Genomic DNA, 17,742 nt, shown 5'->3' on the forward strand with positions numbered 1-17,742 from the left:
ATACATGATTCACACAATACAATTCTATCGAGACCACTCTAGCGTTTGGTGTTTCACTCATAGGATATTTCTGGACCACCAATGTCACATGCATCTCTATGCCCTTCTAGTATCAATTAGCTAAGGGCAAACCAAAGTTGACACGTGGAGTTCGGTCGGCGCGAGTGACCACTAGCGACATTCCAGGGGTATCAGCTCGTGTCTGTCAATGAGTGAGCCAGACTGGTGATAAGGAGGAAATGGCCGACTTCCTCTAATATGCCATGCTAGTAACTAGTGATACGGGGCGGTTCAAACGAGATCAGTTCACAGTGGGGGCGTGTAATCCTTATAAAGTGGATATGTTCAGAGAGATATAGAGTAGAAGCATCTTATTCGCGATTGATATTTACATTGAAAGTCCCATCGCTCATGATCATAACAAATGGCAACTGTAGGCCAGGGATATCAAACCGAACCCGAAGGAACCAACAAAATCGCCGAGACTAGATGGTCAGTAAAGGAAAGCCGACATCGAGACGGTTGGGTCCAACACCGAGATATTACAAGGATAGACTTTCTCCTCCTTTCTCCAATAATCCCAATGAATCGTCTTCACAGCGCGTAGTTCTCCGCATGCAAGAATATCTCTTCTATACCCTCCACCTTCTCTCCTCTCGGCCCCGTCCCACTGACGACCATGCGCTGTAACTGCGCCACCTGCTCACTTACTGCTATCCGCATGCTCGGCGGCCCACATACGAACACACATGTCCTCCTCCCCCATCCCCGGCTCGCCTCTCGCAGCATAAATGGAATATCTGGCCGACCGTACTCAATGCTCCAACCAGGTCGATACGGAGCCTCGCGCTCCTGAGGGCTTTCAGCGTCGTTCCCAGGCTTCCGCCTTGGTCGCGGAATGGATAGCAGTGATTTGCGCTTCGATGTAGAATCATCCGCACCAGATTTAAAAAAGCCTGACTTGGATAGTTTCCTGGGCGGTGGGTGTCCCGGACTCGGCTTCGCTGGGCCGATCATGCTTGCCGCAACAGGGTTGATTGGGCCGGGTAAAAATGCAAACCTCATTAGGTTCTTCTGGAACTCGGTCGGTGTGCTGGGGAACCCGAAGTCAAAGTTCGTGGCTTGCGTGCGGTTCGACGGGTCGGACAAATTGTTGTCAGGGGACTTCTCATCCTTGGAGGCGACGCCGGACATATCCCACATTCGACCACGAAAGCTGTGTGGACTTGATGGGGAAATGGCGGAGGCAGTCGCGGCTGTGTTGGGGTCTAGAGCACCGGTGCCAGCTGCCACGGCCTGGGCGACGTCTAGGGAGAGATTGCGGGAATGGGAGGCATGGGATTGAGCATACTTGCGACGCTCAGCCCAAGTGGTAAAACGGATATCCTGTGGGTTATAGGGGTCTTCCTCCGCGTATTCAGGAGCGTCACCGTCCGACCCTGGCGGGGCGAGGTGGCCTCTGCTTCCGCTTCTTGCAGAGACGAGTTGTGCTTGTGGGAGTGCAGTTATGGCGTCTTCGTTTTCGCGGCGCATTTCCTCGCGCTCAGTATCCCCATGAGCCTCCTCTTGGATAAGTGCACTGTTCCGATTGGAGAGGTTGGAGAGGTTGGAGAGGCGCTTGCGGTCGGGAATGCCGGAGAAGCGTTTTTCGGCGATGTCTTGGAAGACATCGTTCACCTTATCGTGGAAATACATGGACACTGGCCGCGTCGGAGTATGCGCCGAAACGAGCCCGCTCTGTCCTTCTATGCCGAGTCCCATCTGCATCATCTCCCTTTGTGATAGCCTCTTTGCTGCAGTGATATACAACTGACAAGAGACACTGTCAGGTGGAGCAAATTCGCGACAGATCCGCAATTCTTCTTTGAACCATTCGAGGGTCTCCGGGCGCTTGAGCGCCCAAATGACTTGGACGGTCTTCGTGACAGCTTTGCCATCTCGCATACGCTTGATGAGATCCAACAATTGCGACACGATCGCGGTAATACCGGATCCGCCGGCGATGAGAACTACCGAATCAAACGATTCGATGCGCCGACGCATTCCTCCATATGGTCCGTCAATGAACGCACGGTAGGTATGCCACGGTCCATGTTCTAGGGCGGTTTTGACAACCTTCTGAGTGAAGCCACCGAATGGACGGAAGACAAGGAGCATGTCTCTGTATCCGTCTCCATACTCTGAAGGGAAGTCATCGGAGCACAACGATGCAATGGTGAACGGATGATTCTCAAACACCGAGATCCCTGGCATCCGCAGATACACATATTGTCCGGGTCTCCATTTGACTTGAGTCGGAATCGTGATCTTCACAGCATTCTCTGGGAGAAGTGTGATTGCAGACTCATCGCCAACCAGCCACGACATGCGAAATGGGTGCGTCCAATTCAGGTACAATAGCCGGAATAGGTATGATGCAAGCCAGATCCCAATCGTGGCAAACAGATAGTGCCACGATGTCAAATAATTCTTACAATGCCAAAACAGCATTCCGATAAAGACGATGGAAATAGGGACATGAACAGCCACAAATAGCTCGTAGGCCCGACGTCGGAGGAATGGCAACGAATGGAGGCAAAGGAAGCCGAGGGGAACAAGACAGGCAATGCCTACATGGCTGATGTCAATATAGCCCGCATATATCAAGGGGCATGAAAAGCGTACCAGTGGAATAAATATACATTCCTCCTTGCGCCTCGAAAATTTTGTGGAAGCTATCCAGGGCCGCGGCATCGGTGATTGGTGTGATGTAGAATGGAACGGTATGGACGATGCTGAGCGCGAGACAGAGATAAGCTAGCCATCGATGGAGAACGTTGAGCCTTTCGTGTCCGACTCCAGTCAGTAAGGAGATGAAGTTCGCTTTCATGCTCAGTGCTACAATCCACGGGATCAAGGACACGGCGACCATGCCCGCCCGAATTGCAAGTGGAGGCGATCCGTACGCGATGCTCTTGTAGAACAGTGGCTGCGGAATGAAGCAGTAACAAACGGTGAATACCATAGCAGCGGCTACAATGATGGAAACCGCTAGTGATGGGAAAGCAATTGGCCGCCATCCTTTCCTCAATCGTAGTTCCGGGATGGGTCGGTAGAAGAGGAAACGGAACATCGCAACAAGCACATTGACCCAGTGCAATGACGACCAGTTGGACTCGAGCTTCGGTTTCGCCGGTAACGCTCCGTCCCGTGGAAAGAATTTAGCCGTCGACTTGTCTGTGTACAGTGCATTCATCTCGTAGTCCGTATCTGGTGATGACGTTTTCGATTGCGCCTTCGTGTCTTCCGCGTGGAGTGCCGTTCGTATCCGGTCGGTAAAATAATGATATGTCCTCAGCAGGAAAGCAACCACCAGGAGAATTATGCAGAAATACACCCAACCCAAGGCATATTTCCCGCTGAACCTCCACGGATCTGTGCTGACCGCCTCTATCAGGTCTGGCGAGCTGGTTCTGTTCGTTGAAATATTGATGCGCTTGACGAGGAACGGCAGGTCGTCAAGCACCCCCCTTGCCATGATAATCGCATGACCAACACTATCAAATACCCCCTCCGCACTCATATCCATCAGTCCTGGTAATGCTGGCATGGCGGAATTGCGCCGGTGAAGCCCGTGTCTTGAGAAGCAATTTCCTTATTCCCTCTGCAGTTCTCGATCCGGGCTCTTGCTGCTATATGTAGCGCAGTTTGTGTGTATTTGTGTGGTTGTGGCGCCTTGGATATCGAAGAAGACAGCCAGAGATGGCTAGAGTATGACAATTGCGGATGACGGACAGCAGGCAGGTCAACTGCACATCAAAACCAACAGATCGAGTCCGGAGAAAAGGTATTACTAGGTCTAGGGTCGTGATGAGTGTATAATGCAAATTGGGGTATCTAGCGAGAGATGCGTGGAGAAATTCGTAAGGGCCTAGTCGAAGGATTTCCAGCTCCCCGCTCCAGGCGTTCAAATAGGTCTAATTGTGAAGAAACGAAACACTCAAAATAAATATCTCAATGATCGCTCAGTCGGAGACCTGTATAACGAGCAAGAGATCCCCTCGAAGAGTGGGAGAGCGAGTGGCAAGTAATAGCAGAAGAGAAGGTCAAGATGCCATCGTGATACGGATCTCATGATAGATGGGGACATGGCGGTGGTCATGCACCTTAAGAAGCACAAGGACCACTACCTATGGTTGATGAGCATGGGACAAGCAAGGGCAGCTGTGCGAATTGGGATCGATCATTGAATATTCACATCGTCCATCGTAGCCCTGGTTCGCAGCTGACAAGGTTGCGGGCGTTGATGATGGACGGCAGGCCGCGAGATGGCAGACCCGACTGCAAGGGTCCCTGATGCGGGTGAGCCCTCTCTAGCCTATCGCGGCCCGTCTCGAAGCTCTCGTAGCAAAGGCCTGTACTCTCGTCACTCCAATGGAGAGCCTCTCTTAGCTCTCCCTCCTAGAGATGGGAGGCCCCAAGGGGTAAAGGGTGCAGCTGTGCAGTGAACGGCTTTGTTGCGTTGACGCTCTCGCTTTTGGTCCAATTCATAGGAGCCGTGCGCCCTGTCGAAGCTCACAGATTGCTGTACTCCACCGCGGATTCGCCCTTTCATGCCCTGGTCGATGTGAATCAAGGTGACAATTTGAATATTTGATAAATTTCCTTGTGCACAACCAAATTGGCCAGTGGATCCATCGAGCAGTGGCGCGTGTCGGCCAACGATGCCGAGCATGCGCTTCCACCTTGGGAGGAGACACCACCAGTGAGACTGAGAAAACTCACCCTGACATCTACTGTCGTACAAGCTCGTTGCTGATGGTCACAGTCATCTTGTTGTGTAACGATGATACCGACTTGACTGGCATTCTCCTCCTTGAGCATCTTCGATGCATCTTGAATTCTTTGCATCAAGAATGGACGTGGCGTGCTAAAAGTGGTGGCGTCTGTATTATGATAATTCGGCGGCTCGATGCGACGTACATTGGCCCTCGCTTCGGGTCTGCTTGACCCTAATTCCTGATCCGCTGGTGGCGGATGTGACGGGCGGGGAGAGGGTGCGGTCCGGATCAGATGGCCTGCAGGTTGCAGAGCTGCAGCAGAATTGGAGGAATCTGCTGGGCACTTAACGTTGTACCCCCCATGTACCGATAAGGTGTTCTCTCTGCTGTACAGACTACAAAGTACCTTGAGGCACAAAATTCCTTTCCTTGTGCAGCCGAAAGGGAGCAACTAGGAATGGTTCAGGCATTGGATGGATAGGCCTCCTATAGTATGCCGGAGTGACAGCGGAGCAGATCCTTGCTAAATGTTCCATCGTTCGGTGAGCAACATGGAACGCAACCACCATGCATCATGGTTCCACCGAACACAGAAAGTGATATCTCCGTGGGCCTTCCAGACTTGTTCCCAGTGGCTAAAGACAATGTCAACGCAAGGCAAAGGAAACGTGCGATGCCGTCTATGCCGATGGGGTGGGATGGTGGATTGCTATCCGTGATGTCCGTAATAATGGAGGTGGATCCGTGGATGGATCAGGGAGGGGAAGAGAGTTAAGCGCCCACTTAACGAACTAAGAGAACAAGCTTCTCGATAGCCCTAAACCGCTGTGCTCCAGTTGTCCAATAGAATCGTCAGAATTGACTAATATTCGTGTCGAGTTTTTCTCGGCTTACTACCATATCCGATTGAAAATACCACTCCGTGAAGTCAAGGCGTCGGCTCTGAGTACGGAATACATCAAATACTCATGTCTCACCGTAGCGCTGCTTCTCGAGACCTCGATTCATCGGAATTTCAGGATCCGAGATGGACCTGAGAAGAGAGAGTTGCCTTGTCAGTTTGAAATCGTCGCGCTGTGGGACAGTATCACCGTCCCAGGACGCTGGTAAAGCGAAGCAATGCCGCAGAAGTCCTTGTACTTTGCGAAGTACCTAGGTCCACCGAGTTCCGAAATTGCGGACAGAGTAATTGGTCGGAATCGTTCAACTATGGTATTTGTGCCCATGATCGAAGATATCCGGAACGGCTGGAAGGAGGTGATCGACGTTTGAGACTCTTTCCACTCCTCCGAGATCTGAACCTTGGTAGTCTTGGATCTAGACTTACTATTCGAGATAGGGACGGCGCTTAAATCAACATGCAAGCATTGCAACGATGTGGACGTCTTGCAGATATATCAGCCTGAACTCACCTAAGCAATTGACCAGGTCGGTGGATGTTGATAGGCGCCAAGTCCATGAACGCTCGACGAAAAGCTCAAATCAACCAAAGCCTGTAGAGCACTGGATTCATCACCTTCCAGATATTCTTATACATATATGCTAACCCAAGCGAGTGGAGAAGAACCCTTCCCTCTTCACCAACATGAGTATGGCAATAGTACACGGATTCCTTGGAGCGGAGTTGGAAAGGCTCGGTTGAGTATACTCTGCTAGATCATCAAACCTTGGGCCAGTCCACTCAAATGAAGAAAGGAGGATAAATTCGAGTTGTTGTAACGCGCGACGTGAACTGCGGAATGGGGAGCAATCTTGTGGAATCTCCTGTTGATGGTCTTCGAGCACCCTGCGCCACCGAGTCAATCATCGGAATTCGCCCAACACATCGTCTTTGGTTGCTGTGTATAATGCATCTCTGATGCCTCATGTCACTGGCGCATCAGTACTGAAATCGAGGCGAGACACAGATAGAATATCTGTGAAGCAATATAGGGCGAATAAGTCACGCTTCGATTCGCTCCACGGGAGGTGATCTGGACTGACTGTAGTATTTGGACTTGTCCTAGATCATGGATAAAGGATGTAACGAGATCTAGGACTATGAAGGACCTAGCTAAAGGACCCTAGCCGTGCAATGAAAAAAGGGCTTCTAGAAGCATGCGGAGCAGGATGACAGTACCTCAATGGCATGGGTTTGATACTGGGTAGAGGACGAAGGCCAAATACCGGGACCCTGAAGAGCGCTCGACAGAGACCATGAACAGACAGTACGGATTTTCGAGGAGAGCGGTGGAATACATATTCCTGGCGAGTCTGACATTAACTCTTGTAATGCCACTTTTCAAAGTGACATCTCGCTGCACAGCAACGCCGGTCCAAGACGGTTGGATGGGCTTGTAGATGCAAGACAATGTCTATGTCTCGATAGTCCAGCTGGCTTGGCTGGCCTGGTGCCTTACCTTCGGTTGTTAGTCAATAATACGACCTAATATGTCGAAGACAAAGAAGCTAAAATCGTGGAGTGAACAAATAATAAGAACAATGGTCGCCTTCCTACATGGTGAGTCAAACTGTGAAAAGCTTATGCCTGTTGTCTTTGCTTCTGAGTCTGATTAGGCCTGTAAAAGACGCTTATAATCATCAGATGCCGTGTATCCAACCCTCGAGGCCAAGCATCCACCCCCCTCACCATGAACCTTCATTAGCAAGTTCCCACTGATGCCCATGATCCGCAAAGTTGAGGGAAATTTGCGAGGAGTGAGTGGGCAAGTTCAAAGCGGAATTTACAGTATTTCCCGCGATCCGAGACAGCGTCAATGGTTTGAGCAACCCATCAAACGGTCCATCTATGGGTAAATGTGAGCAGGTGGCTTAATGGATCCAAATCCGAGTATAAGGAAAAGCATCGGGGGGACTTGAACGATCCCTTCGAACCGTTGGCCCAGGTGTACTATGACAGCAAGCCTTTATTAAGCATCGACATCAAATTTAGGGGTGTATTGCTCGGCATAGTAATGAAGATTTTCCAAGCGCTTGAGAGACGGAGGTGCAAGAATCCATGGAGAAATGGCAACTGGATCAACGGCAGCCTTCCTGTTGTGTTCAATCCTAGCATTGGGATCTGACTGACATCCAATTCCAATACAGAAGGCTGTTAGCCACTTCACTACAGGATACACTCATAGCGGGCGTCAGGCATTATCATGAAAGTTGATGACACAAACTCGATGAAATGGCATGGGAGATCCAGTGGGTACGACAGGGGGACAGGTCCTGTCCCGGGTAGACTTCGGCGGCTAACAGCCCATGAAGTGTTTTGTCAGCGCCTTGGATGCCTGGATGCCTGGATGCCTGAGGGATGAGGCAAGGCAGAGGCAGAGGCAGAGGACTGCATGTGGGGAGTCCGATGTAGTATTCCGTAACGAGGGTGTAGATCAGTGGGAGATTCAGACATATCCACAAACCTAACGCTGAGATAACACCAGGGAATCGGCTAATGTGAGCCCGAATTCGGAGCAAGGAGAGCTCTCGATACAGAGTATTATCAATTCTCCCTCCAGCGCCGCTGTCCCCTTACCATGGCTACCTCCAATTGTCTGTACCACTCATGTCGTCTGTTTACTTCCCTTCGGATCACCCGACAACGTAAAGACTTCTTCAATATCAGTCAAACCAAATACTTTAGTTATTCCTACTCGACGATGTTTCGCTCTTCCGAAATGCAAGACCAGGATATTGCGTTATTACAGGTGAATAGGAAACGGTTGATGGATGAGTTGCACCACACCTGTCAATGGGGAATTGGAGAACGCTGGGGCGAGTAAGGAACCAGTTTCTTTGATTGACTGGATTTTCTATCTCTGCTTTTCTCATTGTCCGCATAAATCAGCTCTTGTTTAAAGCGAGTATCAAAGTCCATCATTGTAACAACGCCAACAGTGGTTCCAACGAGACTGGGATGCGCCGTCTATCCCTCACAGACGACGATAAATCAGTAAGAGACTGGTTTATCAAAACAACTCAAGGGCTGGGGTGCACAACTACCATCGATACCATGGGTAATATATTCGCTGTACGACCAGGCATCAAGAAAGGGGCCCCAACGTATGCTGGCTCGCACCTTGACACACAACCGCAAGGTGGTCGATACGATGGGATACTGGGAGTCCAAGCTGGGATCGAAATGCTGAAAATCTTGAATGAGAATCGGGTCGAGACAGAATATCCGGTTGGTGTAGTGAACTGGACTAAGTAATCCAACCCCACTTCCATTACTCTCTACCCACGGCCCTGACCTGCTCCTAGCGAAGAAGGGGCCCGATTCCCCCTTTCCGTGCATGCTTCCGCCGTTTGGGCGGATAAACTTCCTCTTTCCCAAGCACATGGACTGGCATCTATCATCCCACCGAACAAGCCTACTCCCTTCATTGACGAGCTCTCCCGGATCGGTTACCATGGTCCCACGCCCTGTTCTTACACTGCCAACCCCATGGCCGCACACTTTGAGTTGCATATCGAACAAGGTCCGCAACTCGAAGCCACCGGACGCAAGGTTGGCATTGTGACTGGTGCGCAGGCGTACCGCTGGTACACAGTCTCAGTGAGTGGCAAATCATGTCACACCGGCACGACACCATTCGAGCATCGCGCCGACCCGCTGCTCATCGCGGCGAAATGTATGGTACAGGCTCAAGCTAGTGCACATATAAAGAAGGGCGCACTAGCGAGCACCGGAGTAGTGAAGGTGGCGCCGGGGAGCGTCAACACTGTCCCAGACGAGGTGACATTTAGCCTAGATCTTCGGGCACAGAGTGACGGTGTGCTGGATGACTTGGAGAAGGAGCTGAAGACCGTTTTCAAACAACTCGCGGACGGAGACGACTCTTGTAATACGGAGAGTTTCTGGGCAGGAAACAGGAAGCCGTGCACCGTTGAGTGGCGGACGGACAGCGTTTCCAAGGCGGTCAACTTCAATGAGTCTTGCATCGAGTGCGTCGCCAAATCAGCGCGCTCCGTGCTAGTACTTGCAGGGAAAGATGATACATCTGCCATGCGGCTGGTAAGCGGAGCGGGTCATGATAGCGTGATGACCAGCCATCGAGTACCGACCGCCATGATTTTCGTGCCCAGTCGAGAGGGCATCAGTCACAACCCACGCGAATTCACGAGTGAGGAAGACTGTGCGATTGGGGCGGAAGTGTTGACGCAAAGCGTGCTTCGATATGATCGCTTGCGAGTACAGTGATCCTAGTATGGCTATTCAATCATCAAATTTTCACCATTTCCGTTAGATATCGTCTCCTTCAAGCATTCAGGTCGATCACCACTCTCCCTTGCAACTTTTGATCATCCATCTCCTGGAACACTTCCGCCAACTTATCCAATGGCTCCGTTCTATAGTGCGTCTTCACGATCCCCCTGGCTGCGAAATCCAGCACCTCTATCGCGTCCTGCCTCGTGCCCACCGCAACGCCCATAATCTTCTTCTCCCCTATAATCAAAGCCGGAGCCCTTGCGCCCTCAATAGCTACAGGTTTACCCTCAGGGACACCCACACAGACGACCGTCCCGCCAAATCGAAGAAGGTCAACGGAGGTGGCGTATGCTGCGTTGGCTGCCGTCAGGACGAGCACTGCGTGCGCGCCCAAACCTTCCGTCAATGCCTTCACCCGCTCCACCACATTCTCATCGATACCAACAAACGCCTCCGCACCCATCTCCAAGACCAAATCCTTCTTGCTCGGATGGTCGACGCCGATGACCCTGTATCCCATTCCCTTCGAGGCCAGTTGCACACCGAGATGGCCCAGTCCACCGCCCGCACCGAGGAGCACGACAAAGTTTCCGGGCTTCGCGTCGGCTTTCTTGAGGCCGGAGTAGACGGTCACACCGGCGCAGAGCATGGGAGCGGCGGAGGCGGAGTCCACGCCGTCGGGGATCGGGGTCGCGTAGTGCGCGGGCGCGATGGCGTATTGTTGGAACGTGCCGGGGTAGTAGTAGCCGGAGATTTTCTGGTTTTGGCAGAGACCGTCTCGGCCGCTCATGCACGGCACTATACAGTGGAAAGCGTCAGCAAATGTTCGTTATTCGGGCAATGTGGTCGTCCAAGTTTGGGTGGGTAGAGGGGACGTCGCCCTCAAAGGGGCTTCGGGACGACGTACAGCAGCCGCCGCATGCGTACGCGATCCATTTGATACCAACGCGTTGTCCGAGCTTGATTGGTGCGCTCTCCGTGCCCGGGCCCAGCTTCACGACCTCGCCTACGCCTTCATGGCCGCCTACTTGGCCTGGCTGGGTGGGGTATGGCAAGCTGGACCAGGTGTTGGCCATGACCCCGAGGTCGGAGTGGCAGACGCCAGAATGGGAGCTGTAATGATATCAATTAGACTTTGGACATAGGGCAAAAGTAGGAGGGAATGGCGTAGGAGTCTATTGGATGCTTACAGCTTAACAAGAACTTCGCCGGCTCCTGGCTCAGGCGTATCGACCAATCGAACCTCGGTCGATATGCTGCCTGGCTTGTCATAGACGGCAGCCTTGTGCTGCTTCGGGATCTGGGGTTCGGCCATTACTGTCTTATAGATTCACAAATAACTCTGCTTGGTAGGGTTTAGAGCCGCTCGATATACCAGAGGCGGAGTTGAGGTGATGCACAGCAAAGATCGAATCGAATATCTTGGAGCAAACTGGAAGGACACCACAATGCAACTCAAAGATCAAAGACGGAAGGAGAAGATGAAACGGAAAGCACACGCTTATCTTCGAGTAAGATATGGACACCTTCATTTAATACACCCTTCACACGGAGACGCGTGACGCAACGGCCGTAAGCCCCTAACCGGTCCCTCGTCGTCCGTCGGAAGCTTGATGCGGGATATACGCTGCCTGCCCCTCCATCGCAAAGGACCTCCTGATCGTCGTGGCGGATGGAATCACCTATTTGGCTTAGGGCCACAGGAACGAGACTAGACGAGCCTAGATGAGCCCCGCGCCGTCATATACCGGTCGAATCGTACGAAAATTGAACGCGAGATGGAAGCGGCCTGGATGCTGTACCCTCGGTTGTGGTCGTATTCTCCGCACGGAACGAATCCGCTCCGCTGGGTGGAGTGAGCGGGGGCCAGGGGGCTGGATATGCGGGGCGATGCGGGATGCTGAAATTAAGTCAATTAGGATGGCAAAATAGGTTCGGGCTTTTGCAGATCCGCTGGTGCGGCGTGGATGAAAGTGGTTTGAGATGAGGATAACTAGGAGTTTAACGTATTTAAATGAAAGAGTAGGCCATCACTGGCCATGACGGTTTTAGTACTAAGCATGAAGTAGGCAAGCCGCAAGGCCCATTGATCTGACGGCGAGTAATTGGATATGTACTGTACCTCATAAAGCTTGATTAAACGGCTGGTAATAACTGGATAGTTTACAGTATCTTTACCTGCCTTTGGAATCATTTCGTATAAGTAGTAATACTATCGTCTAAGAATGAGGAAAATAAACTGAAGCTCAAACACCTCATACTCCGCTCATGTGGCGATTGTCTCGTTAAGGTTTCCGTCACCAACACCGGTCATGGACTGGAATCCTCGTTCATCATCAACAAACCAACCAGTCTGTCCACGCAACAGGCACCTCCCTCCTACTAAGCCTCGACCGTAACCTCCTTTCCACCATCCACCCCCATCATATCCATACCCACACCTCCGAACTGCTCAATCGCATCCTGCGCCCTAGGCATTCCAATCAGCACCGCCTTCTTCGGCACCGCCACCTCCTCAATCCTGAAGCACCCAAACGCAATGACCCGCGTCAAGTTCGGACAGGACCGGAAAATCCCCGCCATCACATACGAGTCCACCTCGCCGCAGAAGCTCAGGTCGATGTCTTCCAGGTTCGGATACGTCGAGCCGGTGCCGAACACCTCGCTGAACGCCGCCATCGAGATGTGCCGGCACGACGAGACGTTCAGCTTCCGTAGCGCGGAGCCGGAGTGTTTCATAAGTGCGATGAATCCCGCGGACGCGAGGCCGACCGCCTCTTCGTCCGGCCCTTCGGGCATGACGTAGTCGACGGATCGGGTGGAGTTCATGTCAATGAAGGATAGCGGGGGGTTCTTGCCGGTCCATTCGTTGAACATGGTGGCGATGCCTTCATCGGTTAGGTTTTCGGCGCTCGAGAGGCGCAGCTTGGAGAGGCGGGTGCAGTGGGAGGAGATGGTGTTGAGGAGGGAGTTGGTCGCTTCGGGGATGTGGGCGAGGCAGAGGGTCTGGAGTCGAGCGCCGTGAGCGGCAATGATCGATTCAATGATTTCCGGATCGGTGGGCTGGGTGAGATGGAGGCTAAGGTGTGCGAGCCGAGGCAAGTCCTTGAGATGCTTAAGTCCTTCATCAGTGATCTTACCGCAGAGCTCGAGTTTGAGCCTGGTGAGCTGCATACACCGCTTGGCGAGCACCTCCATGGTGCTGTCATCGAAAGAGGCGTTGAGCCAAGTGAGTTTGAGGGTCTCTAGATTGGGACCGTGTTCGGTGAGGTAGGTGTTCCACATGTCCGTAGTGATGAGGTTTGCGGCGTAGAGTTTGAGGTGCTTGATGTGCCGCGCCTTTTCGAGCATGTACTGGAGGTTTTGATCTTTCAGTTGACAGGCATTCCCAAAGGTGATATCCTCCATTTGCGGACACTCCATGAAAACCCGGTCGTAATTGTCTGTTTCGAGGTCTATGCCATGTTAGAAGCGAAGTGGGTTTGATTGCAATTCAGAGGAGACTTACAAGCCGCGTCATGGATCTCGATCTTCCTATTGTCGTTCCGAAGGAACAAGTCCAGTGTCTCCGGCTTCAAGACCCGATTCTTGGTGAAGATATGGCTCAACTTTCGCAGCAAGGGATCCGAAATGTCCCCAAAGCCCTCAACGTCCTCTGCGTACCGAGCGATCTTCTCGATGGACAGCTGCACCAGGCTCTTCGCCCCGACCCCAATCCTGCCATCTAACTTCTCACTCTCCACCTTCCTCCTTCGCCTTCCAGTGACAGCCGGCTTTTGCGTCTTCTTCTTCGCCTTGGCCTCCTCACCTTTCAGTAACTTTCCACATGGCGCACAAAGCAATCCCCCATCCGACCCCGTCTTGGAATATGGCGTGACTGTAAACCGCTTCCTACACTCCTCACAATTTTCCAACTGTCCCGGCAGCTTCTTGCCTTTCTTGTACATATCCCTGGCTAAGAAGTCGTCCGCGTCCTCAGATTCGGAGTCATCCTCGGATCCACGGGGCTTCTTCTTTCCTTTCCCTTTGCCTTTCCCGGCCTTTCCTTTCCCCTTACCCTTCTTGCCTGTCCCCTTGCCTTTCACCGGAAGATCATCATCTTCATCGCTGGACTGAACTCTCGCCTTGCCTTTCCCTTTGTCCAATTTCCGCCTTTTGAGCGCCGGAACCGCATCCGAGTCGTCTTCCTCGGTATTAGGGATGACGATGGTGTCGTCTGCATTCTCCATTTCGAAGTCCGAATCACCATCCTTGCGCTTCGTGGAGGAGCGCCGGCGAGACGATGCTGGGGGAGCGGCCGACTCATCTTCCTCTTGGTGTTCGTCGCCCTCGGCGGGATCACCATCTTCCTCTCCTAGTTGCGTCGCTTGTTCGCGGCGGCGGATGAAGTCATCGCGGATACGGGCTGCGGAGATGTTGTTGGCCGCGAGAAAGTCGGTCAAGGCGGAGTGACTGAAGAAAGAATCCAATTAGCTGAGACTGAAGGGGAGATGATGTGGATATGACTTACGGGCCCCGGATGCGGTTATTCCCGCGTCGGTTCGACCTGTTTGAGTTCTTGTTAGCCTCAAACCATCAACTCCTAGTGTTGGAAGACGCTGATCGTGACATAGGGTTTATATGCCGGTATGGGTTGCAAGGTAATGAATCCACTGTTCGATCTTCTTGGTCGCAAACACGAGTCTCAGGGCTAGAGGGGACGAACTCACATCTTGCTCGCGTAGGCTCCTCCAGACGCCTTGTATTTGATCTATGCTGGAACGATTGACGGTAAAGAAGGAATGATCGTGGACAAGGAGCGAAGTGACAGAGCCGCAAAGGGAACTGAGCCTTTCAAGTTCAGTTTGAATCGGCGCATCGACTGAATTATTGGCTGCGCTGCCTAAAACCGCCGCCACTCGCAGCCTAAGGCCGCAAGGCACTTAAGATCGTCGCGTTTCAACACGCGATGAGTGACGCGAACTCACGTGATCTATAAATCCAATGTAGAAGAGAAGCGGTGGAGATGGATTGATCACAGTCAACAGCTACGTAGGTTTCCTTGATCAAAGCTGCTGAAGAGACAGAAACGGAGATCAAAGTGTCTGAATTGATATAAATCGACATTTCGAAGGATATTGATACAGATAATATCTAGAATAGCTTGAATACAGGCCCCTCGGATGAACGAGAGATTTCGAAACGCCTCGCTTGCTGGGTCCATCCGTTTGTGTCCCGGTACCTGGTCTATTTGTTGCGTGATGCCGTGAAGAAAATAAGGCATGCCAAAAAAAAGGGGGAAACATTATGCCTGTCTCGAGTTAGATGGGCTGGAGCGGCCGCAACAGGCAGGCAGGCCCCTAACTGGGACGGGTTGGTGCAAGTGTAGATACGGATGACGTGCCATCCGGATGTGGAAAGGGATGAGGCATGGCTGACGTCCAAACGCTCCTCGTTAACAATCACCGATCAGGATCTTGCATGTCCTCATCTTCGTCCTTCAACGTCGGACTCTCCAACTCCCCCAGTTCCCCCATCAACCTCACCTCCCCCGCTCGCCCCTCCATCATCTCCTCTTCCCCAATATATTCCCTCGTCAACCCGCCTTTCACGTCAATCCCACCGTGCACCCACTCCATCACCGCCACTTCATCCAGACTCAACCGCCCCCGACTCGCCTTCTTCAGCAGCGCCCCCACCACCCGCCTCGCCCCCCTCCACTGACCCTCCTCCGCTCCCTCCCCCCGCTCCACCCAATTCCCATCCTCGTCCCCAAACCGCCACCAACCCCACTCGCACCGCGCGATCCGGTGCGCTGCCTTACTTCTGCCGCGTGATTTCCCACCGGCGGGCGGATCGAAGGGCAGGCGGCCTTCGATGAGAGTGTAGAGGACAACACCGGCGGCCCAGGCGTCGGTGGCGCGGCCGTCGTACGGTTGGCCGAGGAGGATTTCCGGGGCCGCGTAGTCTTCGGAGCCGCAGCGGGTGGTAAGGAAGGGGGAGTGGGGGGGCGAGGGAATGGAGCGGGAGAGGCCGAGGTCGGTGAGGGTGATGAGGGGGTAGGGGTGGGATGTGGGGGAGGGGAGGTGAGAGATGAAGGACGCGGGGTAGTTTAGGAGAATGTCTAAAGGGCGCATTAGCGGGTGGGAGGGACATGGGCGTGAAGGGGGACAACACACTCTCTAACTTGATATCCCGATGTACAATCCACTTGCTGTGTAAATACCGCACCGCGCCCACCAGCTCCGCAAATATCCTCCGCGCCACCCCCCCCGTAAACACCTCCAGATTCTTGCTTGCCAACTCGAACAGGTCGCCCCCGGGACAGTACTCTAGCACCAACAACGCCTGCTTATCCCCCCGCTCCAGATCGAACGCCCGCAAATTTACCAAGCTCGGATGCCGAATGCTCTTCAAGATCTCCACCTCCCGCTTCAACCCCAACTCCACCCGCTCCTCATCCGCCCCGCCCGCCGGCCCGTGTGCTACGATCTTCAGCGCCACCAACCGTCCCGGATCGTACCCCGGCTCCTCCGGCGCCCGCGGCGATACCGCCGTCGGCCCCGCCCTTTCCCGCCGCGCCCGCACATCCGCCGCCGCCTCGCTCGTCGCCAGCACCACCTTGCTGAACGTCCCCTGCCCCAGCGGCCGGATCGGCCGGTACGTGATCGGCTTCCGCTGCGGGCCCGCGTGGATCGTGAACGTCTCTCCCGCCGGCTCCGCCTCCTGCAGCGCGGGTTCCTCGCCGTCGGACTCGGTGACGGAGCGGTTGCTGGGTGGGGGGGTAGGGAGCGTGGGCGCGGGAGCGGGAGCGGAGGTGAATCCGCGCTTGTCGGCGAGGTAGGCCTCGCGCTGGAGGGCGCCTTGGGATGCGTCGATGGAGGAGCTCGATATGGTGACGTTTCGCGGGCGAGAATTGTGCAGCGGTTCGGGGACGTAGTCGCTGACGCTGCGACTTCGGCTATGGCCGGGGCTAGCCTCTCTCCGTGCTACGGTCGGGGTGCCGTGCGTCTCCACCGTGGTCGGCATGAGGCTCTGATATCCCTTTTTCTTCCGCGATGGCGATGATCGGGTGGGGAACGGGAGGTTCTTGCTATTTGCATGCGTCGAACTTGACGGTGCGGGATGGGTGGTCTCCATGGACGCGGCTGTGGCCTCCGTCCCTGGTACGATGGCGCTGGCGGAACCACGCGATCCGGGACGAGACCCTGACATCGTCATCGTCGCCGAGGCGCGGCGCCAGGGATTCGGCGACCCGGCCCCTTCTTCGCCGACGAGCGGGGAGGGCAGCGGAGTGATGTCGGTCATCGCATTGAGCGCGGGTGAGCTCAGCGACGAGCCCGGGGATGCGGAGTCGGCGAAGCTGCTGGCTGAGAAGGTGGGGCGGAGGTTCGGGCGGGAGGAGCTGGAGCGGAGGGGCATGGTGGAGGGGCGGTCGGGGGTTTCGAGGGGGTTCTCAAGAGGGGTGCTTTCGATAATTGAGGGCGCGTTCGGGGTTGGCTGGCGGGAGGGGATCGTTATTGTTGCGGTGTCGGTTTTAAGATGAAGGTCGAGACCTGCGCCGAGAGGAGTGCGAGGCGAGCGGTTCGGGCCTATCGAGATGGCTGCAGTTGTGGTCGGTTGCTGCGATTGCGAGTCGGCGATAGTGTAGATTCGAGGGAGTATAGAGTTTTGCGAGGTTGCTTCCCGATTGGCAGCGGATATGGATACGGAGAGCGATGTGGGATGTTGGTCGACTTTTGAACTCTCGATCGGACGAGAGGTGGTGGTCTCGTCTGGAATGCGCGCTGCCTCGAATGCGGAATGTGA

The 17,742-nt window shown here is 53.8% G+C and overlaps 5 protein-coding genes across 5 annotated transcripts; 1 reads left to right on the top strand and 4 right to left on the bottom strand.

Moving 5' to 3' along the window:
* Positions 1–594: 594 nt before the first annotated feature.
* On the bottom strand, positions 595–3,589 carry P152DRAFT_404802 (metalloreductase-like protein transmembrane component; the record flags this gene model as incomplete). The annotated part of the gene is made up of 4 exons (XM_033676781.1): positions 595–843; positions 1,030–1,121; positions 1,227–2,609; positions 2,665–3,589. The coding sequence occupies 4 exons, from the start codon at positions 3,587–3,589 to the stop codon at positions 595–597; spliced, it is 2,649 nt and encodes an 882-aa protein (XP_033530412.1).
* A 4,544-nt stretch (positions 3,590–8,133) lies between these two features.
* On the top strand, positions 8,134–9,974 carry P152DRAFT_209489 (beta-alanine synthase). Its single transcript, XM_033674404.1, has 3 exons — positions 8,134–8,520; positions 8,640–8,951; positions 9,006–9,974. Exons 1-3 carry the CDS (start codon positions 8,279–8,281, stop codon positions 9,943–9,945), a joined length of 1,494 nt encoding a protein of 497 aa, XP_033530413.1. The 5' UTR covers positions 8,134–8,278; the 3' UTR covers positions 9,946–9,974.
* P152DRAFT_209453 (GroES-like protein) lies at positions 9,975–11,474 on the bottom strand. The gene is made up of 3 exons (XM_033674403.1): positions 11,145–11,474; positions 10,862–11,067; positions 9,975–10,752 (listed from the first exon to the last, which is right to left on the bottom strand). Exons 1-3 carry the CDS (start codon positions 11,267–11,269, stop codon positions 10,004–10,006), a joined length of 1,080 nt encoding a protein of 359 aa, XP_033530414.1. The 5' UTR covers positions 11,270–11,474; the 3' UTR covers positions 9,975–10,003.
* Positions 11,475–12,336: 862 nt separating this feature from the next.
* On the bottom strand, positions 12,337–14,183 carry P152DRAFT_404671 (RNI-like protein; the record flags this gene model as incomplete). Its single annotated transcript, XM_033676774.1, has 2 exons — positions 12,337–13,409; positions 13,463–14,183. The coding sequence occupies 2 exons, from the start codon at positions 14,181–14,183 to the stop codon at positions 12,337–12,339; spliced, it is 1,794 nt and encodes a 597-aa protein (XP_033530415.1).
* Positions 14,184–15,395: 1,212 nt separating this feature from the next.
* On the bottom strand, positions 15,396–17,355 carry P152DRAFT_404689 (kinase-like protein; the record flags this gene model as incomplete). The annotated part of the gene is made up of 2 exons (XM_033676775.1): positions 15,396–16,057; positions 16,113–17,355. 2 exons carry the CDS (start codon positions 17,353–17,355, stop codon positions 15,396–15,398), a joined length of 1,905 nt encoding a protein of 634 aa, XP_033530416.1.
* Positions 17,356–17,742: the final 387 nt, after the last annotated feature.

Source organism: Eremomyces bilateralis, assembly GCF_010015585.1.
Source record: "Eremomyces bilateralis CBS 781.70 unplaced genomic scaffold P152scaffold_31, whole genome shotgun sequence".
NCBI lineage: Eukaryota > Fungi > Ascomycota > Dothideomycetes > Eremomycetales > Eremomycetaceae > Eremomyces > Eremomyces bilateralis.

Bases quoted from the DNA above. Each gene is read 5' to 3' on its own strand.
- P152DRAFT_209489 (XM_033674404.1), top strand. From the start codon at position 8,279: ATGGCTACCTCCAATTGTCTGTACCACTCATGTCGTCTGTTTACTTCC. The intron at 8,521-8,639 runs GTAAGGAACCAG...CAACGCCAACAG, and splicing joins ATTGGAGAACGCTGGGGCGA to TGGTTCCAACGAGACTGGGA. The intron at 8,952-9,005 runs GTAATCCAACCC...ACCTGCTCCTAG, and splicing joins GGTGTAGTGAACTGGACTAA to CGAAGAAGGGGCCCGATTCC.
- P152DRAFT_209453 (XM_033674403.1), bottom strand. From the start codon at position 11,269: ATGGCCGAACCCCAGATCCCGAAGCAGCACAAGGCTGCCGTCTATGAC. The intron at 11,068-11,144 runs GTAAGCATCCAA...ATATCATTACAG, and splicing joins GGCGAAGTTCTTGTTAAGCT to CTCCCATTCTGGCGTCTGCC. The intron at 10,753-10,861 runs GTACGTCGTCCC...TCCACTGTATAG, and splicing joins GTACGCATGCGGCGGCTGCT to TGCCGTGCATGAGCGGCCGA.